This window comes from Pararge aegeria, chromosome 21 (assembly GCF_905163445.1).
Source record: "Pararge aegeria chromosome 21, ilParAegt1.1, whole genome shotgun sequence".
Taxonomy (NCBI): domain Eukaryota; kingdom Metazoa; phylum Arthropoda; class Insecta; order Lepidoptera; family Nymphalidae; genus Pararge; species Pararge aegeria.
The window spans coordinates 12475238-12497273 of NC_053200.1; the positions used below are offsets into that span (position 1 = coordinate 12475238).

The 22036-nt window shown below is 35.1% G+C and overlaps 3 protein-coding genes across 3 annotated transcripts; 1 reads left to right on the forward strand and 2 right to left on the reverse strand.

The window, feature by feature from the left end:
* Window positions 1–315: 315 nt before the first annotated feature.
* On the reverse strand, window positions 316–7349 carry LOC120633363 (origin recognition complex subunit 1). The gene is made up of 9 exons (XM_039903564.1): window positions 7158–7349; window positions 6846–7086; window positions 4959–5958; window positions 3609–3705; window positions 3119–3291; window positions 2340–2437; window positions 1951–2213; window positions 1310–1508; window positions 316–708 (listed from the first exon to the last, which is right to left on the reverse strand). Exons 1-9 carry the CDS (start codon window positions 7250–7252, stop codon window positions 451–453), a joined length of 2424 nt encoding a protein of 807 aa, XP_039759498.1. The 5' UTR covers window positions 7253–7349; the 3' UTR covers window positions 316–450.
* Window positions 7350–7631: 282 nt separating this feature from the next.
* Window positions 7632–11261, forward strand: LOC120633349 (protein AATF). Its single transcript, XM_039903542.1, has 4 exons — window positions 7632–8017; window positions 9241–9492; window positions 9888–10233; window positions 10350–11261. The coding sequence occupies exons 1-4, from the start codon at window positions 7705–7707 to the stop codon at window positions 11242–11244; spliced, it is 1806 nt and encodes a 601-aa protein (XP_039759476.1). The 5' UTR covers window positions 7632–7704; the 3' UTR covers window positions 11245–11261.
* A 920-nt stretch (window positions 11262–12181) lies between these two features.
* Window positions 12182–13466, reverse strand: LOC120633281. The gene is made up of 2 exons (XM_039903461.1): window positions 13302–13466; window positions 12182–13153 (listed from the first exon to the last, which is right to left on the reverse strand). The coding sequence occupies exon 2, from the start codon at window positions 13151–13153 to the stop codon at window positions 12404–12406; it is 750 nt and encodes a 249-aa protein (XP_039759395.1). The 5' UTR covers window positions 13302–13466; the 3' UTR covers window positions 12182–12403.
* Window positions 13467–22036: the final 8570 nt, after the last annotated feature.

Here is a 22036-nt window from a genome sequence, read left to right on the forward strand (position 1 = left end):
TTGTATATCATTTGATAAGAAATCATCAGATGAAATACTTAAGATGTCACTTAATAAGTTCAAAGTTTATATAAAACGTAAGCTAATAGAAAAATCCTATTATAATATTAAGGATTACATGTTTGATAAAAATGCCTGGGTATGAATTGCTGTAACTTCATAGCTAAACATTAACTGACTGTGAGATGGTGATAACATAAAAAACAACCTAGCTAAGTTTGTTGTGCATTTGTTTTAAGTTAACGAATGCAGTTATCACCATCACCTTACATTAGTGGTAACATGTTATATTTATGAACGCTTCAATAGTGCCTGTGATAAGGTCTACATGAATGAAACATTTTGAATTCGAATTTGAATTTAACAAATTAATTACAGTATTGCATAGTAATACTTCACTTTTACTTATTGCTACAGTAATCTTCTTAGTAGCACATCGAACATCGACTGTTACACAGTTATTTGTTTAGTAGCATAATGAACATCGTCTGCGCTAACGTTTAATAATAGCCTTGGTTCGGACGGTTTAGGTTCCATCAGTAGTAGCTTGATAGCGGCAAGTCTGGCGCATATAGCCTGTGCCTGGGAAGGTGTGGGTGCTCGGATACTTGTAGCTGATCTGTACGGTCGACCGTCGAGCGCTACAATTGCAGCGGCGGTCGCTAGGACGCGGGAGAGGGTTGTCTCGTCTGAACCGGTTCGTTCGACCTAAGGAAACAAATTGACGGTAATAGTAGATTGTTCAGCAATGAATCACGTTACGGGATATTACTTATATATGGAACTAGTGTACCCAGCCCGCTTCACCGGGCTAGATTTTTAATTTAAGTCTCATAATATATTAAATAATTTATTTCTCTCCATATTTATTCTCTTCTATTCTCTTCTCGAGGGGGTGAAGATCATTATCTACACCCATGTACACCCAACAATAGAATATCATCATAGTTAATAAAAGCTGTATTTGACAGTTTGACAGTTCAATAATAGAAGTGCTCCGATCGTCACCAAACTTTACAGGATTACTCACCAAGTCAATCCGGAGATTACCTGAAAGTTGCATTGAAATCGGTCCGGCCGTTTCGGAGCCTATACGGAACATACCCACACACTTTCTCTTTTATATATATCCCAGTATAATATATATGGAATATATTATACTGGGATAAATACTAAGCAAACCTTCTTCATGGAAATTACAATTATTTTTATATATTAACTATATTAATATAGCCCGAATGCTACAATTGCCAATTCATATTGGTAGAATTTCAAAGCTATTTTAGCAGGAGAGTTTAATTTGACTTACCTCAGCAGCCGTGGCCCGCAACATGAGCCTTTCAGCTGGGGAGCAGTTCCGTATGGCTCGGACAGTTGCACTTGAGGCCGCTTCTCCGAGAGCCGCTTGCACTTCTTTGAATCCAGCACAATTTGGTGCGGCTATTTCTAGTGCTCGGCCGCACAGCGCCAACGCGCGGCGTGCGTCACCCGATACTGCCGCAACTTTTCTGTACAAAAAAGAGGAGTGTTGGCAAGTTTATAACTAGCTATTAGTTGCCGTGTTTATGGAAAGGTCAGTCTTGATCACATCGGTTATAAAGCCGCTTTATAACTGGTGTAAGCAGGTATGACTTCTCAACGTGGCATTGGCTATAATAACCTAGCAATTAGCTGGGCTAGGTTTAGAGATATTGCAATTATATACACTAAAGCTGAGTGTGCTCAGAGACAAGCTCAGCTTCTTATTAAGATTTCTGTACTCGGCGACCTGGGCGGCCTGCTAAGCTTCTGGAGTGAGCTCGGCTGGCTGAAGTGATCCAGCGGGGAGCCGCATCAGTGGCCATACGTACAACGGACGGTTCCAGACCAACCAAGTGCGGAAAAGGCCCAGGAACAGAAGAAGAAGAAGAAGATTTCTGTAAGCTGGTTAATTACACTGGCAGTGCTAACCTGGCTATAAGTTGAACTGCATCTGGTGTGACATTAGCCCCAGCCAGTCTTGTTGCAACGATGCATTGAAGCTGTGTGTGCGAGTACGGAGGGAAGGTTAGTCTGGTTAACCCCAGTCTGGAAGCTACTCGTGCTGCCAGGGCTCTTTCAGGCAAGTCCATGGTGTTGGCTACGGCTAGGACTGTCAGCAGGGCAGTGTTGTGAGCTGCCCATTCCATGATGCTGTACAGAACATCTTGTCTTCTGTTGCATAATGCGTCTAACTGTAGAAAAAAGAGAAGAGACAGTAATTTATAAGAGGTAAGCAGTTACCTGTATGTTTTTCTTTTAAAAACCTGCAGACATTTTTTTCCAGGCAATAAAGCATACTATATCTCTAAAGTACCTACCTCATCAACAACTAAAACTGTCGGTGTTCTCCGAGGCCCCGGGTTTGTGAAGCGTTTCTCCAAAAGTGCACAGGCCTGTTCCCATACCACCGACTTGCCTGAAATGAATAGAAATTTAGGCATTAAGTTGTACTTATATCAATTTGTTATTTATCAACTCATGGGGTGTTATAGATTTGACGTGTCTGTGTGTTTCTGTGGCATCTTATTCTTGAACGGATGAACAGATTTGGATTTTGTTTGATCTCACCTGAGTTAGTTGGTAGTGTTCTTAACCATGTTTCATTAACAATAGACACAATCATAATTGTTACCTGTAATGGGTTTTTTAACTTTTAATTTATCAGTTATTTGTGTTGTTTGTGTTATTTGTGTTGTTATTGTACTCCACATAAAGTTATGGCCGACTCTATCACTTAGAAACTTTAATTCTCAGGCAATCCTAGGATCCAAAACAACAGGTAACAAGGTCATTGTTACAAAAAAACTACGTACATTATTATTATTAATAATTATTGCACACACTAAAACAAAATACAAAGAAACACATTTACAAATAAAAAATAATAAAAAACTAGTTTAGGTGTGCAAAGGCGGTCTTATCGCTAAAGCGATCTCTCCCAGGCAACCTTTGGTGATAGTAGTTTTTGTAAGGAACGGGTTGGAGCCGGAAATAAAAATTTCTACCTACATAAAAATATTGCAAACTAAATATTGTAAACTAAAAACTGTACATTATGAAGTTTTTAACTTGCATCCTTGTAAAACTAATTTCTCACCTGTCAATTGTTTGTAAATCTGCACATAAGCCTGCCGAGGCTCTGCGATCCTCATGCCGTTCACTTCAACCAGCTGGAACTCCGGCAGTTCCTGTTCCTCCTTCAATACCTTCAGCGCTGAGTTCACCGTTGCTGTTTTACCAGTACCGGGTACTCCCGATATGTACATGCACCTGTAAATATTTATTTCAGTTTTTACCTTTGCCGAACCTAAGCCGAATGCGATAAAACACGTAACACAGGTTTCAGGTATTTTATACGTTATACTAAAAACATGCAGAACTAATTAGTCATTTGCCCAATCTATGTATCACAACCGTGCTTAGACTTTCCACTGTGCAATAAACAGATGGACAGAGATATCAAAACTGAACAACTCTTAGCACAACTCCATCACAATAGGTGTAGTTAAAAATGCTAATCGTTAGACAGATGAAAGATTATTTTGGATTATGCTATTAGGCTTAGGTTCTCCATACTCATTACTTACCCGCTTGTACTATGCAGCAATTTAGTTCTTACGAATGACAATATTTCATGCAATTGGTTTTCTCTTCCTGGTAGGGAATTGTTTTCTGCTAAAAATTCTGAAAGGAAACGAAAAAAAAAAACAATTATTTGGAATTCAACAATATTGTTTCTAATTGAACCCAAAATTATCATTATTAATCGACTACACTATGAGAATAGGCAGTAGCAGCCCAATTGGCAAAGTGAGGATTTGTAGACATCACACACTTTGAACACACATCACACAAATCTCTTGAAACATTGTACATTGTAAAATATTTTCATTTGTCATGTTTCAAAGGTGTGTGATGGCATGCCGGTTTCCTCACGATTTTGCACATAATAAAAGGGGATGGAGGGATAATGCTATTTACAAGGCCATCAATAGAATGGAATTGTGAAGGGAGTTTTATCGCATCACTATCACTGGGTGTCACTATCCTAAAATATGAGGCAATGATGCTAGAAGCCTATTTTTATTTCTGGGTAATTGTTAGGTATTGGGTTTTTGACGTGACAACGTCTTATAAATTGGTTTGCCGGGTGACACTTCAAGAAACTGCGTTACGCTCCGCTCACGTTATGCGCTCACAATGAGAGCGAGTGAGAGGCACGCGCCCGCCTAAGAGCGAGAGAGACAGACATAAAAAGTGAAAGGCACGCGTCCCTTTGTAGTAAACGCTGTTTCATTGTACGCAAATGTATTGCAAGTTATTGTATGTATATTTGTATATAAATACGTATGTATGTGTAAAGGTAAAAATAAAATTTTGTTAATATGAAATTCAGTGCGAGATTCTTTGTATAAATTAATGTTTTAAATATAATTCTTTGTATAAATAAATGTTTTAAATTGTTACTATTATTTCATCCTTCTTCCTACTATAAGAATGAATATTCACATTAAAATTATTTTACCACTCAAAGTCGTTGTCACGTAAAACTTTCGCCCGTATACCGACTTTACAGGCAACCAATTTTTTTTTCATTTAAAAATTACCGCTGGTGTTAGGGAATTGGTTATTATATAGTTAGATAGATACAGTTAAAGCCTGCTTAGACTCATTGGAGCAGTGTCATTGGTCTATGCTCAAAAACTTTCTCTACCTTAAGGGGAGGTCTTGGTCCAACTGTGGGATATTTATAGATGATGATAATTCAAACCAAATCAAAAACTATATAATATTCCAAACAAAACCACAATCATAGGTACTTCAAGGCATGTCATGGGAAACTATAATTTTAAGTTAATATTGCTTTAAGAGATGATAGTAAGAAAATTGACAAATGGGGCAATTACTTTTAGTGAAAATTATGTTTTGATACATACCATCAATATTGTCAACTGAATGTGCTCTATTACGCAATGTAGGTGTAAGTTCACTAGTGAATATTCTTTTCGTAACACTTCTAGGAGTTTTACTGATTGATGCTCTAGGTGTTCTCAGGGTCCTAGGAGTTTTAGGTGTTCTTGGGACCTTAGGTGTTTTGGGTACTGGTTTAAATTCATCTTCACTTTCTGAACTCTTTCGTACTGCTCTTTGTGGAGTTCTTTTAACAGGAGATAATTCCTCTTCATGATAGGTTACAGGATTCCTTGTGACTCTACCTGAACGGGTTATATGGGATTCACGATTATTATAAGTTTCTTTTTCATCTTCGAACACTAGAACTTTCTTTGGAGTTTCATCAAATATTTTACGTTGAGGAGTTTTCCTTTTAGGAGTTGTAGCAGTATGTTTTCGTATAATAAGTGTAGGTAGTTCATCATCCGAGTTCTCTTTTAGTTCCATTGAAAGGATTTCCTCAATATTATGTTTATTAAGTTGTTTAGAACTTTTTGGAGTCTCTGTTGGTGTAGTCCTGGAACTTCTTAAAGTTTTAGGGATTTCGACTAATGGCGTGGATTTAGAACTCTTAGGAGTTGTCGTTTTAGGTATATTTTTTTCAGTCTTATCAGCTAATATAGCTCTTTTAAGTAGAAGTTTTGTACCATCATTTTTAGTGATACTCCAATTTTTTTCTGAAATAGATATCCTCCCCATTCTTTTAACTAAACTATTAGGAGTCTTAGGCGTCTTTGTGTTTGGCGTTACATTTTTACTAGGAGTACATAATAGTTGCAGAGCTTTTCTCTCCTCTTCTAAAACAGGTTCTAAATAAGTTTTTCTTCTGCCAGTTGGTATAAGTCTATATCTGCAAATGTAGGTGTACTTCTCTTTCATGAGTATATCATCTGTATCTTTTGTTAAAGTTAACATAATGGAACATTTCTTAAAAAATGTTTCAATAGAAAGATCTGTGTCAAATGGACGATGGTCTTCTACTACCTATAAATAATTAAAAAAAAAAGTATACTTTGACAATACATATATCACCATCTAGCTCAGTAATTGTACACTATGTTATTACTTAAACAATATTGTATTAGAAGGATTTAAAAAGTTTTAAGTATGCCATAGTTAGGCTATAGAAGAAGAAGAAGGTCACAATAGATCGTAGCCAGCCAACGTGACACCAGGGACCAGGCGAACCTGAGCCTCAAGCAGAAGAAGAAGATGCCATATTTAATTGTTTTAATAAACAGTTTTTTTTCTGTGCATAAATGTTTATATCAAATTCAGCCAGTTATATTTTTCAAAAATAACTATTATTGTAAATTTCCTCCACTAATGCTAATGACCTTCATGTTAATTCCAAATCAAATAAATTGTATAGTATTATAAGGTTCAAAGCATACACAATCAAATGCCTAATGGTTAAAAGGATAAAGTAAAGTTCTTGCAGAATATACTTCCATAAAATATTATAACAATCAATTTTTGATCATTGATTATTAATTTAACAATATCTCAGTGTAACATAAAAATCAATAAGTCAATAAAACATGAAAACTGTCACATGAATATCAAAAATCTGTTCTCAAGTTTAGCAGAACGGATTAAAGTGACAAAATTTACAAGAATGAGGTATTAACACTAAAACGCTTTAATAAGTAAGGACTCTCATTTAGCTAAATAGATCCAGGAATAAATATAAGAAAGATGCTTTTGGTATTTTCTTTTTATGAAACAAAATTTTTCAAATGTAAGCAGGTTTTAATATAATTGACCTTTGTGCTTAAAGTAATCTTCTATGCTTCTAGGTTTCCGAAGATAAGGCTAGGTATATATTCACCATTGGGGTGTAACTAGTAAATTACAATTTTGTTACTTACCTCTCTTCTATAAAAGCTAATAGGTTCAGATTGGTTGCAACAGCCCTTAGGCAAATCAACGGGCTTCGAGTACCACTGCACTTTTGCTCTAAAAGGGTCGTTGTTATTTGACCTGTCTTCGTACAATGCCAGTATCTTAGCAGCATCACAACCACTCTCCGTGTCAGGTTCAGCGGCGTCCGCGTTTGAAACAAGCACATAATCGCCAACTTCACCAACTATATCTTTAAACTGGAACTTCCTAAAAAGTTAACACAAATAAACAACAACGAAAAAGTGTGAACTTATAAGTGACTTATGATATATATTTACTGGTAATAATGAAAGGAATTGGTGAATTTCTGGTCGCTTGGTATTTCTTCACTAAGCCATGACACTGTTTTAATAATTGGTTTTCTCCTCGGCATTATTTTAACTAGTTTTTATAAACTTTTAAGACCGTTGAGGTTAGGTTTGTTTTGAAATTTAGCAATAAGCGGAAGTTCGCGCCGTTTCAAAATTTGAAATAATAACCATAAATTAAAATAAATGTTAATGGCTGCCACTCTGGATTCCAGCGAATTCAGTTCTTAATATTATGGGATTTAACATAACGTGTCACAAAAAAAAATTGTCTGGGAGTATTAGCGATAGCCATATTATAGCGTGGTCTAGGCAACTCTTGCAATTAATAATTTCAAAATTTCGCTGGAAGTATATACCAATTTTTTATTGCTGTGTTAACTGTCATACTTCTGTCAACTACACGTGACAATTGATGTATAAGCTATTGCCAATTGACACAAAGAAAGGTTATGTTTTTGTGTAAAATATTTTTCAAATAATTATAACATTGCTCCGTTGAATTTAAACAAACAAAATGAAATTTAAACAGAAGAAATCGTCGAAATCGATCTTATCCGATAAAATCGCAGATGCCCTAACAGTGAGACCTAGGGCGGATATCGAAGATGACCATATATTTAACACAAAACCGAATACCGTTTCACGTGCGGATTACTCTTCTGAAAGTGAAGATGAGGCTGCTATTAGCGATTTTAGAAAGCGTACTGCAAATTTGCTAAGTGATATTAGTAAAAAATATGAAGGGGAAGTTGTATCTCGGAAAGAACTTGAAGACAGTGTTAACAGTTCTGACCTAAGTGACGGTGAAAGCAATTATGCCACCTCAGGTATTTATTATTTTATTCTATGAAAGGTAACGCACGGATGTTAATACTCTCTTAGTATCAACATTAACATCATCATCAGGTTATTAACTTTCCACTGCTGGGCACAGTTTTTTAAAGTAGATAGGGTTTTCCACATTGGATCCACTACACTGGTCAAATGTTACACACATATTTGTTGTTTTGGTTGGACTGATAATAAAGGTGTGTCTCAGACATATTGTGGTAAACACTACAGGAAATATGAGAGTTAATACCTATTAATAAATTAATATTCAAAATTTCTTTATTCATGTAGGCCTATCACAGGCACTTATGAAGCGTTCATACACATTTGTTTACATAATTGTAAGGGGATGGTGATAACTTCTTTCGCCAACTTAAATCGAAAGCTACGAGGGTTCCAAACGTGCCCTGGTCTTAAAGAGCCCACAACAAACTTAGCCGGCCAAAATGCCATAGGACATAATGCTGTGAAAATAACTAAAATACACAAGCCTAGCAGTTTCTATATTTGTCATATGACAAATCTTTTTTACCGTTAGCTAAATTATTTATATGTGGGGCCCTTTGAAGCTTAGCATCTAACATTATTCCTAAAAAGATTGTTGTATTCAACTCCTCATTAGTAAGTTGTGCAATGGTTTTACTTGTTTAACATTCGGTAACGTGAATTTAATACTCTTCGTTTTTTTTCCATGAAGAGGTAAGTTATTAGCCTCAAACCATAGTACTACTTTAGTGAAACATATGTTAACATCGTCAAGAATAGTCATTTCTAACCTTAAGTTTAACCACCTTTGTGGTATCTAACCAGTCTTGTGTCCATATTCTATTTTCAATCTTTCTGTTATCTTAAGATTTGCAATGAATGGGTCACAATACTGTGGAATTTGGAACTCTCTAGACCTATGGCTACAAGTAGAACTCAATCTGATGTTAGGATTATGTTGCTGACAATTGTGTTTGTTGCTAAAGAAGTTATAGAATGATTGCAAGGCCTGTTCTGAAGCTATTTATTATTAATAAATGCCCATATTTGGTTTGTTATTATCTGTATTATAATAAATGAACTAATGCTATAATGAATGAATGAATGAATACATTTTTATAGTACACCAAAGAAAAAAAAAAAGTAGTTACAAAGATATAAATACATATCAAGAGAGTACCATTTTTGTTATAATTGTTGTTATAATGCCAATTTAATTCTCTAATGTTTATAGGTAAAGGTTTGGATGACAGCAACAATGGTTTAAGTGATGATGATCTACCAGGCAAGCATGAAATGGCTAGAAGTAGTAATGGTTCTGAAGATGACAGTGAAAATGATGATGACGGCGAAAGTGCTGATTATAGCATACTGAAAACAGAATCTAAAACAATACCAAATAAGTTACCGGGCAAAGTTGATGGTACAAGCAGTGATGAAGACGGTGAAGAAAATGACTATAGTATGATTAAAAAACAAATACAGGGTAATTTCAGGTTTTTTAATTCAATTATTGTTGAAATTTATGCATCATCTTCAGTTATTCTCACAATTATAACGACTGGTGATGTTAGTTGTAAACATTTATTTTCCCACAAAACCCACCATGAAAATCCAGTACAAATTGGCAATTTCAATTTAATTTTATGAAATTGGTTATAATGTATTAATATTGCACAATTGTTTAGGAGTTATTCACATACTACATGTTTCTGTGCCGTTTTCATTCAATAAAAACTGCATAATAATGCTCTGAACTTGACCATATAGCATACCAAAAAAGTCTAATCAAAGCATAGTATTTCCTTTGACCAGAATAATTATGTTACATATACTTAATAGCATTTTTAGATATTAATTCATGTTTGTTTTACTATTCAGGTGAATCTGATGAAGATCAGTCTGATGCAAGTGGAGAAGAAGAAGAAGATGAAGAAGAAGATGAAGGAGAAGGATTTGATATCAGTCAATTGAATGAGCCAGTGCAAGAAGAGTTTGAGCATGTCAAAAGGCAAAACGTTTCTGAAGAGGGAAAGAAAGGAGCCTGTGTCAGAAATCAGTTGTTAATATGGGAAAGTTTATTAGAGATGAGGATACATTTGCAAAGGTGTATGAACACAGCTAATATGATGCCAATGTCTGATAAATATGGGGAGTTAAAGGATTGCAAAGAGTTTGCAGAAGAGAGTAATGTTACTATGAATAATGTTTCTACTGTTCTAGATAAGTGAGTATCAAATTATATAATCCAGTGTGTTCTATATATTATAATTCTTATATTTACCCTAGATGTTGATAGCAACCTAACCTTTAAAATAAATGAATAATATTTGTTTCTTTCAGATTTTTAACACTGCAAAATCTACTTTTGAAGAATTTTCCCGATACAAAAAAGATATCAAATAAAAATCAAATGGAGAAAAAAGCGAATGCTAAAGAAGAAAGTGATGAAGAAATTCCAAGTGACACAGACAATGAAGAAATACCATCGGACACAGAACCTGAAGATGACGTTATACAAGAAAAAAGTAAACCAGGAAAAACTAAAAGCATTAAAACAATGCAAAAAAAGCGTAAACTTGAAGACTATGAAAGTGACTTAATCACATACCATAAAGGTTTGAAAACCTTTAGGGAAACAACAATACAGAAATGGAATGAGAAAACACGCTTAACAACAGCAGCTAATATTAAAAATACACCTACAAATACTATACTGCAGCAAATATCATATATTTTATCAGATAGAAATAAACTAATACGAAGGACGCAATTAAAGCGATCTGATTACGACATTATTGGCTATAATAAGTCAACAGAAATTGAAAAGAGTGAAGAAATAAACATAGGAGAAAATGGTATGACAAAAGATCGAAAAGACAATGATGAATACATAACAGAAATATTTGATGATAGTGATTTTTATCACCAACTGTTAAGGGAACTAATTGAATGCAAATCTGCGGATATATCGGATCCTGTCCAACTCAGTCGGCAATGGATAGCCTTGCAACAAATGAGGAGTAAAATGAAAAGAAAGGTTGATACAAGAGCAACTAAGGGACGAAAAATTAAATATGTTGTACATAATCCACTCGTAAGTTATATGGCCCCAGAGAAATCTTTGAAATGGAATGAAGAGAGTACTAATGAATTATACAGTTCGCTTTTCGGTAAAATATTTGAAAACAACAATGTAGGCATGAATGTTGATCTAGAAAATGTTAACATTAAATAATAAAAATTAATTTTTATAGTTTATTTTCAGTTATTACTCTCACATTGCATCCATGTTTACTCTTTTTGAAAATGTACTTTAATTGCTTCCAATCCCAACCTATATTATAAATGGGAATTTGAGTTTGTATGTTTGTTACTATTTCACGCTGTAACTAATGGAGCAATTTTCATAAAAAATTGCATCATAGCCAGTACAGAAAATTACGTGGGATACATTTTATACGGAAAAAAAAATTAACGTTCCCGAGGGATGCAATAATAATTACTGTTATAAAAGGGCAACACTTTGGTTGATAAAATTGCAACATGCTAACGGAAACAAAGCCGCGGGTACAAGCTAGTTAGATGTAAATATGATATTTCAGCGATAAATAGCTTTACCAGTACTATTCAATTGATACATACAATTTTTGTAACTTGTATACTGTTACTTATATTATACATAATGTTTATGATATTATGACCGGACGGGATATTTGTTTTTCTAGGTTCTTTAAGTTTTAACGTAAATAGATTTTAATTGAACGAGAGTAACCCAAAAACATGATATAAGGATTTTCTTTTTTTGTCTTTGTTCAGAGCAATTTTTCTTGATAGCTGAACCGATTTCAACGGAAGTAAATAATCAAATAGGAAGAAACTGCTACGTAAGAAAGAGGAAAGCGATTAAAGTTGTGGTTAACGTAGTTATTATGAACTTTTTGGTCGTGGTTATAAGCGTAGCGGGAGTAGGTATCAAAAAATTCATTAAGTCCCAGTTGTTCAGTAACATCACGCTATCAGTGACCCTGGGTTAAGAAACGCGCCGGGTTATCGCGCGCTGGACACATGCTGATGCGACACTAGTTTGTTTTTGGGTGATTTCAATCGCTAATTAACACGTTCACGGACAGTATGACCTCGATGGTTGATTGTGATAAGTCACTACAAAATTTCATACATTGCCTAGAGGCGTTGTGTCACATCGCAAAAGTAATAAATGATGTGATTTGACAGTACAGATATAGGCGTATACGTCACAAGGCGTTCTGTCACATTGTGCTAGGCATTTTACTGTGCATTGTGCCACTACGCCTTTGGGCGGTATTGATGTGTTATGATAAATAAATAAAACAATAGTAAATTAGTTTAATATTTATTATGAAATTAACATTTAATCACAGTAAGTTACTTATGCCATCAGTCAGAATCATTAGATTAGAACAGATTTTTCGGCTGTGTCTGGTATGTCGTCGATTAGTGCAACAAAGAGCATTCCCATATTTGTTAGTATATTGGACTAAATATTCTATAAATTCGTTAGGAAACACAAGTTGGAAAATATCAATAGCTTTGTCCATGTTATCAACATTGACCGTAATACCACACGCCGAACTATGAAAGTCAAAATTTGGTATGGTCATAACTGTATTAGACCAAGATTCATTTATAACAGGAGTGGCTGGTCTTCTAGGGGTAGGATTTATTGAATTTGGCACACCAGAGGTTCTTGGGGATACATCTGGATATTCTGCATACTCTCTAGCCTCAGCAGTTAACACCGAAAAAGATGGTTGGATCTGATTTACAGGCTCAGCAGAAAACTGGATATTATCAATATTTTCAAGATTTCCTTCGGATTGAGAACTTGTTTTGTTATCTTCATTATCATCTGCATCACTGGGTGCCGATGACAAAGAGTTATCAGAAGGTAAAATCGAAGTATTCCTGTTTACCTGCCTGCTTTGTAAAGCACGAGTTGTCTCTTCAGAACTCGTCGATTCGCCGTCAGATGGTTCATAATCTTGATCAGAACCAAATGTCCCATCGTCAACATAAGGGTCTTGACTAGATTCAGGCGAAGATACATCGTCGAACAAAGCTTGAAGCTTTTTTTGACGCTCTTCGTATGAACTTTTAGACGACATCTTTAAAAATATTAGTACGAATTCAAATAGATGTAATCGTGTTCAAAACATAAATTTACTAACATTGTTATGTTTACCAAAAGCAACAACCCTTGAGCTATTTATTTTTATAAATCAAATTAATGTAATACGCAAAATAAATACTTACTTGCCTTTTAGAAACCGTTTACGCGCCAAAACGTGTACAAACACGCTCGTGCGCTGCCAGCCGAACACTACTCAACGAAATGTATGAAATAACCACGTCCACGGGCGTAGTGTGCGTGACCCAACTATCCATGTGTGCGTAAGGCACAATTTTGCTTAGTGATTTTTTTTTAAGTCACGATACGACAGTAAAAGGTAAAAATTCTCTCTACGGTGACACTACAAAATGCCCTTCCTTGTGTCAGTATAGAAAATGGAACGCCGTGAGGCGTACTGGTTGTATACACGTAAAAACATTGACGTCGACAGGCGTACTGTCATATTATTTTTTACAGTAACAACGTCGAGAGGCGTTCTGTCCATGAACGTGTTAAAACAACCGCTTCTCTTCCGTGGATAGCGCTATAGACAATAGATATCCATGTTAGCTGCCACTTAAAAGGAAGGCATTCATTGTTCTAAGTAGAACTCAAAGTCACAGTCAAATAGATATTACTTTATTCAAATTGGTCCATGGATGGCACCATCTTTTAATGTGTACCTAACTAATCCTAAAAAAAATTAAATAAAAATGTTGACCTAAAGGCCATCCCTGCGACTTCACGCTAATTCCATACTTGTTTGTTCTTCGAGCTCGAAAGTCTGATAGAAGTTTCATAAAACACTATTTTTTAATTCTCTAATTGCTATAACTTTTGAACAAATCATAAGATTTTCACGTGGTTGGTGGCATTCGACGCAGCTTATTGAGTCCAATGAAGAATTCTAAATCATTCAGACGAAAATTTTCTAAATTTTATACTCTTTTTTTTCGGAATTTTTCTTTTTCGATATCTCTCGAACGGATCAACCGATTTTGACTGGACCGGCAGCGATCGACGGGGTTTATCAAGCTTAAGAGCTGATTAGTATTTGGGGTCGATCGGTAGAGCCGTTTAAAAGTTATTCTAAAAAAACAGTTTTTTAAAATTTTTATTTTTGACATTTCTCGGAATTATCGGTCCGAATCGATTTCGAAATTGTGGAAATTTAGCGGGAAGTAAAAAAAAGTGATAGGGTAAGTTGGCGATTAAATAATTCTACTACGTAAGTAAAAAAAAAAAATCGTAAACCAGCAGATGCCTGCGACATTAACCTCGTTTCTTTGAGTTTAAAATTAAAAATCAATCAAATATTTACCTATTTCGTCAAAATCAGTTCAGTTGTTTAACGGTAACAAACGTTTTTTTTCAAATCCCATGAGGATGGTTTGTTTCCAAGGACATTAAGTAGCCAAGTTGGGACATAAATCTTGTCGATTGGTGTCTTAATTAGAGCGTAAAGGAAGGACAAAAAAACAAATAATCTTTCGCATTTATTTATTTGTAAGGGTGTCCACCAAATGCGGATAATAACACTTTAATAAGAATTTAAAATATTATTTATGACTAACTGACGACTCTTTGTAGGTACCTACCTGTGCATCTAAAAAATATTCATAAACCAGCATTAACCTCGTTTCTTTGAGTTTAAAATTAAAAATCAATCAAATATTTACCTATTTCGTCAAAATCAGTTCAGTTGTTTAACGGTAACAAAGTTAATTTCATGATTCTCATTTCTTTGGAAAAGTCCAATAATTCTATATAACTATTGGACTTTTCCCCAGAAATAAAAATTATAAAATTCAGGCATCTGCTGCTATATGAATATTTTTTTTGTTTTATAAAGTAGAATATTTATTCTATAATCGCCAACCAGCCCGTGTTGGAGCAGCGTTGGAACCTACTGAGTCTAATCTCTAAAACCCTCTCTTATGACAGAGGAGCCCTGTGCCCAGCAGTGGGATTGTAATGAGTTAATGCCTAATATAAATCTGTTGTTTCTTTTATTTAAACGGTAAGTACATACAGTTTTACAGTAAAATAAAGTACAGATTTCACACTCTCTTATTAAAACAATCCTTTAATTAAAAAAAAACTACAGATTGATAGCTTGACAATTATTTACGATTTAGTTCGAACCATTACCGGGAATCGTTTGAGCGTTTAAATTAGAATGGTGTACTTTAATTGCTTGAAAGTAATTTGGTTTCCGTCCATTTGACAAGTAGGAGGCAAAGGTCCTACCGGCAAATTGTAGGGTTGTTCATTAACCCTGCGGTGAAAAGGAGAACGCAATTTAACTGTAAAGGTGTTTGAACATTGTTCAAGCTCATCTACTTAGGATCGTTGCATGACGACTCGATTTTAGTGTGCAACATTGCAAACTTTTGATGCATAGGTAGGTACCTACAAAGAGTCGTCAGTTAGTCATAAATAATATTTTAAATTCTTATTAAAGTGTTATTATCCGCATTTGGTGGACACCCTTACAAATATAATAAATGCGAAAGATTGTTTGTTTTTTTGTCCTTCCTTTACGCTCTAATTAAGACACCAATCGACAAGATTTATGTCCCAACTTGGCTACTTAATGTCCTTGGAAACAAACCATCCTCATGGGATTTGAAAAAAAACGTAATAAATGTGGACGAAGAACGCAGGCAAGTATCAGTATAAATTAGTTAAAAAAAAATTTAAACAACCTGAATACTCAGTGGATTAGTTCGGTGATAGCCCAGTGGGTGGGACTTCGACTTCACTTTTGGGGGGACGAGTTCGAAACCCACCACGCACCTCAAAGTTTTCTAAGGTATGTACGTTTTTAGCAATTAAAATATATCTTGCTTCAACGGTGAAGGAAAACATCGTGAGGAAACCTGCATGCTTGAGAGTTCACCACAGTGTTCTCAAATAGTTAAAGCAAATGATATTTTAATTGCTTACTTTAAAAACGTTTTTGGCGTGGTCGAAAAGGTTAATTGCTACCTCCGACCATTGAGCAGGAGGTAATGCCCATTGGTCGGAGTTGGTTTTTAGTTTGGATATTCCCCCTCTAAAGGGGGGAATACAACCACTGCATGCCCCTCTTGTAGGCTTTGTTAGACGCCCCGGGAACCCCTTGTATACCTCCCGGACGTCTACCAACCACCCCAACCGACTGGAGCTCCCGCGCTACCAAGTATACTGTCCCCTAAGTTATCCTCTATAACTATTCGAGGTGGAATTTATAACAACTTTGTAACATGTTGGTTGGTATATGCTACAAAGCTCGGAGAACCGATGGACGTTGGGGTAGTCAGACGGCATCAATCGACCATGAATTTTGGAACTCCCTTCAATAGAACTATGTCCTGTAGTGGACGTCAATCGCTGAGGTGATCATGATGATAAGGTATATACTTCTTTATTATTAATCTAAAGCCAATATTTATATTTCGTAAGATCAATTTCAGTCGCTTGGGCTGTTGGTTGTCCGCCAGACAGTCAGGAAAACCACTTATTAAATTCTAGACTAAAGATGGCTGACTGGCACAGTGGGCAGCGACCCTGATTTCTGAGTCAAAGGCCGTGGGTTCGATTCCCACAACTGGAAAATGTTTGTGTGATGAACATAAATGTTTTTCAGTGTCTGGGTGTTTATCTGGTTATTATAAGTAATTATGTATATTATACATAAAAATAATCATAAGACATCTTAGTACCCATGACAGAAGCTACGCTTACTTTGGGGCTAAATGGCCATGTGTTTATTGTCGTAGTACCTATATTTATTTATTTCAGTTAGCAATTAACACGTTGTATAGACTAAAGTCAGAAGGTACCTACCTACCTTCCTCCTTAGTGCCTCACCCATTTGCCACTTCTGCTTCACCACTTGTTCAGCTATGTTTTTAAAGTTAAGTATATTTCTTTTGGCGCCTTAGGGAAAAATGATGAGAGTAAATTTTTACGATGCGCACGCACACCGTCACGAAGAACCGACACCCTGAAGTTATTTATAGTCAACAATTTTATTCAATAAAAGGTTAGACAAACACATTTGAATTGTCAAACAGGTTTGAATTGTCAAAGTCTGCGGGTTCATTTTGGTGATTTCATTGATTCAATTGTACAAACAAAAATCTCAAATTTCATTCAAGATGAAACTTGGTTTTCCGAAAATTAGATAACTAGATCATGGGTAATAGTAAATCTTTCAATGTGTTACGCCAAAGAAGTATAACGTATATCGCGTACAATACCTACGTTTTTTAAATTAAATTTAATTTAATTTTTTTATTTGGTTACTATGACCCATCTACACTATTACATAACAGGATAATTAAAAACTAAACTAAATAAAAAAAACTTACATGAAATATTAATATTAAATAAACAAAAGTTACAAATTAGAAGTTCTGCGTCCAAGCAGTCTACGTGGAGTTTAATATAAAGCTTGTAAATCGGAGAGTCGTATATATTTATTAATGCTTTCAGAATGCCGTTACTGCTTACCCACGTTCTTTTTATCAATGATGCTATTCGTTTTCTTCTAATGGCAAAAAAAGTCATCAGTATGAACCCTTTAGCCGAACATTTTAGTACTGGATCTTCTACGATTGTGTTTATAACAGATTCTAACACTCGATAATCCGAGTATAGCTTTCTTTGTATTTATATTCCCGCTGCATGTCTGTTTGTTCTGGCTAATCTTCGAAATGTCTGGACCGATTTTGATGGGACTTCCCCTGGCAGGTATTGTACACAGGTAAAGCAAAGGATTCTTTTTATTTCCGACATCTACCTCCAAAGGGGTGAAATGGGAGATGAAAGACTAGTGCAATAGTGCTAATAGGTAAATTAAAGTAAAATTTGTATATTAAAATAAGGTTTAATAATATGCTTCCACTTCCACGGATTTATTTTTATAGACAACCCTACAGCCCTTTATTGATCGGAAAATTTCCAAAGGCATGTATCCTTGGATTTCGTAATTTTAATTGCGTTTCAGCACACAAATACGATTCTGGAAAGTTTAAATCTATTTATTTGAATCTTTTTGAAGTGAAAACTTCTTTAGGCGAGTTAAGCACTTTTATTTTCAACAAACACTTTCCATGAGCTACCTATTTTTATACTGTGTATATACTGATACACATATATAATGTGTTGGAGAGCTGGTTGGCGCAGTGGGCAGCGACCCTACTTTCTGAGGCTGGCTTCGATTGGAAAATGTTTGAGTGATGAACATGAATGTTTTTCAGTGTCTGGGTGTTTATCTATAATTTATTAGTATTTATGTGTATTTTATTCATGAAAACATTCATCAGCTGTCTAACAGACAGTCAGGAAAAACCATTTATTATGTTCTAGATTTAAAAAAAATATCAAGTAAAGATGTCCGATTGGCGCAGTGGGCAGCGACCCTACTTTCTGAGTCCGAGGCTGGCTTCGATTGGAAAATGTGTGTGTGATGAACATGAATGTTTTTCAGTGTCTGGGTGTTTATCTGTACATTATTAGTATTTATGTATATTAATAAAATGTACGGTTCACGTGGGATAGTTTATTTTCTTTTTTTTTTACAGAAAAAGAGATTGACATTTTTTCTGCATATTTAGTTGTATTTCAGGGGCCCGAGACACAAACATTTCCACGCAAACGAAGTAGGTATATAAATAAATCATGTTTTTTTATTAATAATATTTCTAAGTACCTAAGAATTATATTGCGCTTGAAAACAGTTTTTTTAAATCGTTTTATTTACATTATTACAGAACATACAGAAACCGAATGCATGACAAATATATAACCATCAAAAACCACTCCATTTTAGTACTGTTTTTCGATCGAGTTGTTAGTCACTTCGTACCTTTATCAGTTGCCAGTAATTATTTTACCAAACGTTTACCATAAAATGGGTAAATGCGAAAAAGTTTGTGAGCTGGCAACATTCCGCGGGTGTAGAGTAGGACGTGTGCTAGGCGTTTCCACTGTTTTGGGACACAATGCACTACATAAAAATGGCTGAATGGTTTTATTATGAGAAACGAATCGTAGACAAAATACATAGAACAAAGGCGTAGGCAATATATACCTATCAATTAAATAGTCTGCTCAAATCGAGATTAATTTCAACTTGATAAATGAGTCAGTGCTCCCGTAAATTTATCTCTTATTAAGTAAAGGTCACTTTACTCGGTTAAGCCTTAATTGGTGTCCGGGATTATTGTTATTACTTCTAAGAAGCTGCTAATCATTTCCTCACATGGCCATACTTTATTGTCTTTGTTGTCTGGGAGAGATCGCTTTAACGATAAGACCGCCTTTGCATACCTAAAATAGTTTTTGTTTTAGTTTCTCTGTGTATTTTGTTTTGGTGTGTGCAATAGAGAATTTCAAAATATCTAAATTTTCATTTCAGACTCAGAATTATTATTATGATTTTTTTTTTTATATTTCTTTATTATTATGTAATAATACTTTTGGAGTCGTTAGTTTATTTTTATTTGGTATAGAGTTTTTTTTTTGTTTCGCACTCAGTTATTTTCAGACATGGTGTCAGAGAACTTCTTTATGCGACTTTTGCTGTGAATAAGTGCCAGCTCACGATTGTCGTGACATTGTTATGCTACATTGCACAAGTTAAATCAAATGAAAAGCAGTACATTAAAGTAGCAGGATTCAAAAAGAAATTTGAGAAATTAAAACCGACTTTGTAAAACAACTAAAACGTGAGAAGTAAATATTTTCTACAAAATTTTGAGTCGTCGCGGCGCCAAGTAAAATGTAAAATTTGCTAAGTATTGAGATACTTTGTATACCGTTCTTTTTTAGTAGCAAGGAAAGTACCTACCTAGTTACTTTCTACATTTTTCTTGGTACAGACTGACTTAGCAGATAATATTTATTGATAATTTTTTTAGTGTGGTGGTTAACAAAGGTTCATTTATTGTAAAAACGGTAGGCTGGCAAACATCTTAGTTAGTTACTTTTGTTTTAATAGCCAAAACGTCAAATGCTCATAACCTTTTGCCATATTTGAAAATGAGAAAAAATTAAAAAGTTTAATTTATTTAAAATAAATAAGCTTTGCGAGAGTTGTTCAATCAATGAAGCGGTGATAGCCCAGTGGGTAGCACTTCGACTTTATTTCGGGGGTTCGAGTTCGAATCCCATCATCTAGTAACTTTTCTAAGTTATGTGCGTTATAAGCAATTAATATATCACTTGCTTCAACGGTGAAGGAAAACATCGTGAGGAAACCTGCATGCCTGAGAGTTCTCCATAATGTTCTTAAAGGTGAAGTCCAACAATCCGCACTGGGCCAGCGTGACTACGGCCTTAACCCCTTCTAATTGTGGGAGGAAACCCGTGCCCTGTAGTGGGCCGGTAATGGGTTGATATGATGATTGTAGGTATTGTTTTGATTTGAAGAGTTCCTTCGATTTCCAGCAGACTCGAATTGACCTGATGAAATCTGGGAGCACTTTGGAAGTAAGTATACAGTTTCAATAAAAAAGCAATTTTTCCAAATCGAATCAGAAGTTAAGCTGAAGAGTTTGTGGTACCTACGCTACAACGAAACAACCAAACAAACTCTACTTACAATATTGGTTAGTAAAAGTATGTATAGATTATGGAAGTATGGATATATAATATAATAGGTATACATAGTAGAATGCAACGTCTAACATTAGTGCAGATACCATCATTAAGCCGTGTTTACAAGCGCCTTCCATCTGAAACAATTGATGACAACAGGGAGTCCTCGGGGGTTAGGTGTGGCGGAATTCATAAGCGAATGCGTTTACAACACTTCTATGAGGTTCTAGAAACTTTTTTTTAAATTTCACTACAAGTCCAAACCCAATTAGCGCAATTTCAATTAGCGGTAGCGGGCTAAACTGTTGTGGAGTTTGGCAGCTATAATAAGCCCATATCCCTAATCGATTTCTACGCGAAATCGAAACAGAAAGCTAAATTTCTTAGCGGCACGTGTTTGTCGGTAGTAGGGCTAGAACCGAGAAAGCTTGCGACCAGAACTGACCAGGGAACATTCAGAAATTATAAATTCCCAAATTGCCCCTGCCGGAAATCGAATTCGGAACATCCAAGATAAAAATAACAGGGCTCACCGCTACGCCACGGAGGTCGTCGAAAACTTTTGGACATTCGTTCGTAAGGGATGATTTAACAAATGTTTTTTTTTATTTCGATTAATATCATGTAAAATGATTCACATTGCTCTCGATTAGTCTCGAGTTATAGATTTTTGAAAATTCACCTTTTGTATATTCGCTCAATAAAAACGAGTACCTTCTGTATTATATACTCAGTTTTAAATTCACCAACCCGCATTTATGCGGCGTAATGGTCTCAGGCAGTTATAATTGTGAAAAGTATTACCACCATGCTTATTTTTGCAGCTAAGCAGCGTTTAAGTTTAAAGTGTACTGCTATTTCTGTGGTAGATACAGTATACACTGTACAGTGAACATGTACTTGAACGAGCTGTCTCGACGTTTGAACACTCAGCAAAACTATATTATATTTATCTATCTATTAAAAATCTATAGTAATATAAAAAGTTGAGGAGTTTGTTTTATTAAACGCGCTAATCTATATAACTTCCAGGGATGTAAAAATCTTTATTTTTATTTCTTAGCTCAAATCTTGAGTTACTTTAAACGCTAAATAGCGTCACGCTACGAGCCTACGAGCCGAGCAAACGAAGTACATAATTGCGCGTGACGACTCGAGTTGTCTGGATATATTGAATGAATGAATACACTTTCATTGTTCTGGGAACTGGGAAATTAAAGATTTTAAACTAAGATTTTCGTGGTTAATCAACATTTCTTACATATAGTTCAACGGGTAGTCACATACC

What these genes read in the sequence shown, in the direction of transcription:
- LOC120633281 (XM_039903461.1), bottom strand. Translation starts at nt 13,153, where the DNA reads ATGTCGTCTAAAAGTTCATACGAAGAGCGTCAAAAAAAGCTTCAAGCT.
- LOC120633349 (XM_039903542.1), top strand. Translation starts at nt 7,705, where the DNA reads ATGAAATTTAAACAGAAGAAATCGTCGAAATCGATCTTATCCGATAAA. An exon ending in AAGCAATTATGCCACCTCAG is followed by an intron (nt 8,018 to 9,240) that starts GTATTTATTATT and finishes TAATGTTTATAG; the next exon opens with GTAAAGGTTTGGATGACAGC. An exon ending in GTTTCTACTGTTCTAGATAA is followed by an intron (nt 10,234 to 10,349) that starts GTGAGTATCAAA and finishes TGTTTCTTTCAG; the next exon opens with ATTTTTAACACTGCAAAATC.
- LOC120633363 (XM_039903564.1), bottom strand. Translation starts at nt 7,252, where the DNA reads ATGCCGAGGAGAAAACCAATTATTAAAACAGTGTCATGGCTTAGTGAA. An exon ending in CAGTTTTAGTTGTTGATGAG is followed by an intron (nt 2,214 to 2,339) that starts GTAGGTACTTTA and finishes TTTTTTCTACAG; the next exon opens with TTAGACGCATTATGCAACAG. An exon ending in TGCGGGCCACGGCTGCTGAG is followed by an intron (nt 709 to 1,309) that starts GTAAGTCAAATT and finishes TTGTTTCCTTAG; the next exon opens with GTCGAACGAACCGGTTCAGA.